Source organism: Austrofundulus limnaeus, unplaced genomic scaffold (genome assembly GCF_001266775.1).
Source record: "Austrofundulus limnaeus strain Quisiro unplaced genomic scaffold, Austrofundulus_limnaeus-1.0 Scaffold14, whole genome shotgun sequence".
Classification (NCBI taxonomy): Eukaryota; Metazoa; Chordata; class Actinopteri; order Cyprinodontiformes; family Rivulidae; genus Austrofundulus; species Austrofundulus limnaeus.
The window spans coordinates 22,177-26,661 of NW_013952416.1; the positions used below are offsets into that span (position 1 = coordinate 22,177).

General features: G+C 38.5%; 1 protein-coding gene across 1 annotated transcript; it reads left to right on the top strand.

Moving 5' to 3' along the window:
• Positions 1–84: 84 nt before the first annotated feature.
• Positions 85–4,192, top strand: LOC106513630 (uncharacterized). The gene is made up of 2 exons (XM_014002555.1): positions 85–970; positions 3,269–4,192. The coding sequence occupies exons 1-2, from the start codon at positions 396–398 to the stop codon at positions 4,092–4,094; spliced, it is 1,401 nt and encodes a 466-aa protein (XP_013858009.1). The 5' UTR covers positions 85–395; the 3' UTR covers positions 4,095–4,192.
• Positions 4,193–4,485: the final 293 nt, after the last annotated feature.

A 4,485-nucleotide genomic window follows, 5' to 3' on the forward strand; every position in this document is an offset into this window, starting at 1 on the left:
GTCCATGTACTTTTTGGTAATTCGTTTTTCTACATGGTAACGACAATGTTAAACTTCCTGTCGAGAAAAAGAAAATGACGGGCCGTTTTCGTTTTTTTTTTATGCTAGTTACTTTAATGCATTTTAAAATTATTAACAATTTTGCACATCTTACAAGCATAAAAAACTAATGAAGAACAAAAAAGTAATAAAAAGGAAGAAAGAAAAAAATCAAGACAAAAATAGAAAAAAAGGAAACAAAAATGTGAGTTACAGAGTTAATTTGAACATGCTTGCGCTCTAAAAGTATCTGTTTTTAATGGACTGACCAGTGACGTAGTTCCGTCATAATGGAAGCCACGTATGTCACTTCCTGTTTCTACCTACTGCCTAGTGTTGTTGGTAACTAGACCATCATGAAAAAGACGCAAAAGCTAAAACATCTGCAAGCTACTGGTACCACAAGTGAGTTCTGTTGTGTGCCGTTTTGTCGACTCAACAGCAGGTACAATAGATTAGTTAGTTTTTTTCATTTTCCTGCTGAAGAGCAGCTAAGGCGACAATGGATCGTGGCTGTCCGCAGGGAAAACTTAGTTATAAAACATCACACTCGCRTTTGCATTCGGCATTTCAAACCTGAGGATATCCAAGAGCCAGAGTCAGAAACAGGAAGACGGAGGTTGAAGAAGGGAGCTGTGCCTGTTTTGTTCGARTGGAACAATTTCTCCCTTCCACTTCCAAGACCACCTCCAGAGGACAGAGAGCAGGAAGACAACACAACAGTCTGTGTATCTAGTGAAGACGCCCTTAAGGATCATGATTATGCCACGGCTCCAGACCCTGCAGTTGTGGATTTCGTGCTGGAGGAAAACAATACTCTCCTGAAGAAAATGCACCAGCTACGGGAAGAGGTTGAGAGCCTGGCCCTGAGGCAGAGGTTCGGCATTCACCACTTTGCTGCTTCTGACAAGGACATTACATTCTTCACAAGGTGTGTGTGTGTGTGTGCGTGTGTGTGTGTGCGCGCGCGCGCGCGCTTATTTCTACTACAGAGTGAGGACCATTTGCACCATAATTACTATCAAAGTAAGGACCTCTTCAATGTCCTCACATTGTTTGCAGTTCTGCTGCTCATTTCTAGTTAGGTTTAGAGGTATGGTGTGAATTAAGTTTTGGTCCAGGTTAGGATTAACTATAGACCAGTAATGGTTAATTTTAGGGAAAATGTCTGGGTGAGGTATAAATACAGTTACAAAAAAGTATGGAAGTCAATACAAGTCCTCAGTTTGATACAAGTACAAGGATGTGTGTGTGTGTGTGTGTGTGTGTGTGTGTGTGTGTGTGTGTGTGTGTGTGTGTGTGTGTGTGTGTGTGTGTGTGTGTGTGTGTGTGTGTGTGTGTTTATTTATTTATTTAGTAGAATAATTTGGAAGATGATGAATGAATTTTATTTATAAGGACAATGTGCAATTAAAACATAAGCAGAAAAACATTTGATGCATTGCATCAGATTTAGCCTACGGCTAGTTTACATCTGCAGCCCTCAACACAACATCCAACAATGATAAAAACAAGAAAAGAAAATAACAGAAAAATGAAAACAATAAAAAATAAAACATTTTACAATCAACAATAAAAATACATAAACACCCCACCCCACTCTCCAAACACAATAAAAAGGTTATATCACTAAACGTACTTAAATATACATTGATGTTAAAAATGCCACATCAATGTATATGTTTAAGAGAATGATAAAGATTTGATTGTAAAAAAAAATGAAATGGTTTAATATGTAGCCATTCAATTTGTTGTTCTAGAAAAATTCAATGTTTTGTTAACTGAAGATTATTATAGTTTGAATTTATACTTGAAAAAAAGGGGCAGATATTGCAAGTTTTTTTCTTCTCTCTGTCACCTTTCATTTCATTTTATTTGTATCCATTCAATTTGTTGTTCTAGAAAAATTCAATGTTTTGTTAACTGAAGATTATTATAGTTTGAATTTATACTTGAAAAAAAGGGGCAGATATTGTAAGTTTTTTTCTTCTCTCTGTCACCTTTCATTTCATTTTATTTGTATTTTATTTTTTATTGTACATAAAATTTTGTTTTTATGGAATGAATAAAAGTTTGAAATAAATAAAAAAATAAATTATATGTATGATTCTAGGATACTAACCTCCCACATWTTGAAGTTGGAATATGTGACCCATCACATCAAAATGAGGATTAGTTGCCAGGGAGGAATGTGAAAAAATAGGCAGATATAGTGTTTAGGGCTGTGTATTGGGAAGAATTTGGCGATACGATACATATCATGACAGAGGGGTCACGATACGATATATCCCGATATATTGCGATACTGTAAGCAAGGCGATATGTTGTGATATATATTGCGATATTTTTTGGTCCAAAAAATTCTGTTAAATAAAAACCTCTTACTGGAAAATAAAAAAGAAAAACCAAAATTCATTGTCTCAGAAAATTCTATTACATAGACATGCGCTAGCCTTCTGTAACATGAAGGTTGACTAAAGTTGGAAAAAAGAGCGCACGAGACACTTAATTTGGTTTAAAATACAGACATTTTGACAAATAAGTAACTGTTCGTAACCATCCCTCAGCTTAGAAGGCAGAGAGTGTCGTCTTTTCCACTCAGATTCAGCTATCGGAGCATGACGCTAATGTTTACTCACAATGCTAATGCTCTCTTACTCTCTGGTGCTCAAGAGGTAGAGTAGCCAAATGGCTGGCTCACTGCTGCCAACTAGTGGTCAGAGGCTGAACTACAACATAAAAAATGAACAGCTGGCAGGAAAGTTGACATTTTAAACCTTAATAAAAAATCAATATAGGGCTTTAGAATATCGATACAGTATCGGGAAATGAAATATCGCGATATTTCAGTATATTGATACTTTCTTACTCCCTAATGGTGTTTTGATTAAAAGGCTTGCAGTAATTGCCCTTTGTAGGACTATAATGAACTAAAACCCCAGTGTATCATTTGAATGAACCGTACAAAATGTAATCCTAAATAAAATTATTGAAGCACTTTTTGAGAAGTAACAACACAAATCCTGATTTTGAACAAAAACACTGTAAATCTTTAGAAATCTATTTGCCCGCTGACACCAGGGTTAAAATTCTTGGTTGACAGGGTGGGGGGGTAAATGTCCTGGTACTTACACTGCGCTCAAAACGAGGTCAAGGGTTAAATTAGTTTTTAATTATGCTGTGTAGTAAAACATGAACATGATTGTTATGGCATGTCTGTTTTAATCAGGTTTGCATCATATGACCACCTGATGCATTTCTGGACCATGATCAAGCCCTTTCTGCCGTCTATGGTCCGTGCTCACCAAGGACCAGGAGGAGCTGCCCTCGACTCCACTCCCTCAACCCATACTTTGCAGCCCATTGATGAGTTTTTCCTGTTTTTGAATTACCTCTCCCTTGGATCCAAGCAACAGGACCTCGCTGACCGCTACAGCGTCCGTCAGTCCACTGTCCTCCAGATCATCACAACATGGAGCAACTTCTTATTTACAGTATTAGGTCCGATTAGTATCTGGATACCGGAGGAGCAGATACGCAAAAATCTACCCGCAGCCTTCAAAGATTACCCTGACACAACAGTCATCCTTGACTGCACTGAGCTGAGGTGTCAGTACCCATCGTCCCCCCTCCTCCACTGCACTCTGAAAGGGCTGATTGGGATGGCGCCACACGGGGCGGTGACGTTCGTCTCAGGACTGTACACCGGGTCCATCAGTGACGAGCAGATCACACGTGAATCTGGTCTCCTCGCCCTCCTGAAACCTGGGATGGCTGTCATGGTGGACAGGGGCTTTCTCATAGACGACGTCGTTCCCTGCAGAGTTTACAAGGCAGCGTTTCTCTCCGGCAGGTCTCAGGTGTCTGCAGTGGACGAGACCCAGGCCACGGCACGCCTCAGGCTGCACGTGGAGCGCCTCATCCTCCGGGTCAAAGAGCACAAGTTATTTGACTCTGAAATTCCCGGAGGTGTTTTTGGGATAATCAGCCAACTGTACACTGTTGCTTGTCTGCTCACAAATTATGAAGACGGCCCACTGGTGAAGGCTGGTTAAAGAAGCCTGACATCTGTCTAACTGAAAGACAGTATGTTGTGTATTTACTGTTCATTTTGTTGTTTTTACTTAAAATAAAACTCAATCACTTTCATAAATATCTGCATTTCTCTGACCTTTTTCCCCCTTATAACAGTTTTTATTATTACATAAAGTATTTTTAAATAGGTTTGGCCTTCATGTGGGATATTAAAATGCATCATTTCAAAATAATACCTGCAAAGTTGCATTATTACAGGTAAAAGTTTCTATTTCTTTCTACTCCTTTTCATTCATGATTTTCCTTGTTTTGATTGTTTTATAATTGGTTTTGTTTTTATTATGAATTATTATTGTTGTTGTTGTTGTTGTTATGGCCCAAAAAAATGCGGAAGCATCAATTGCCAAAAAC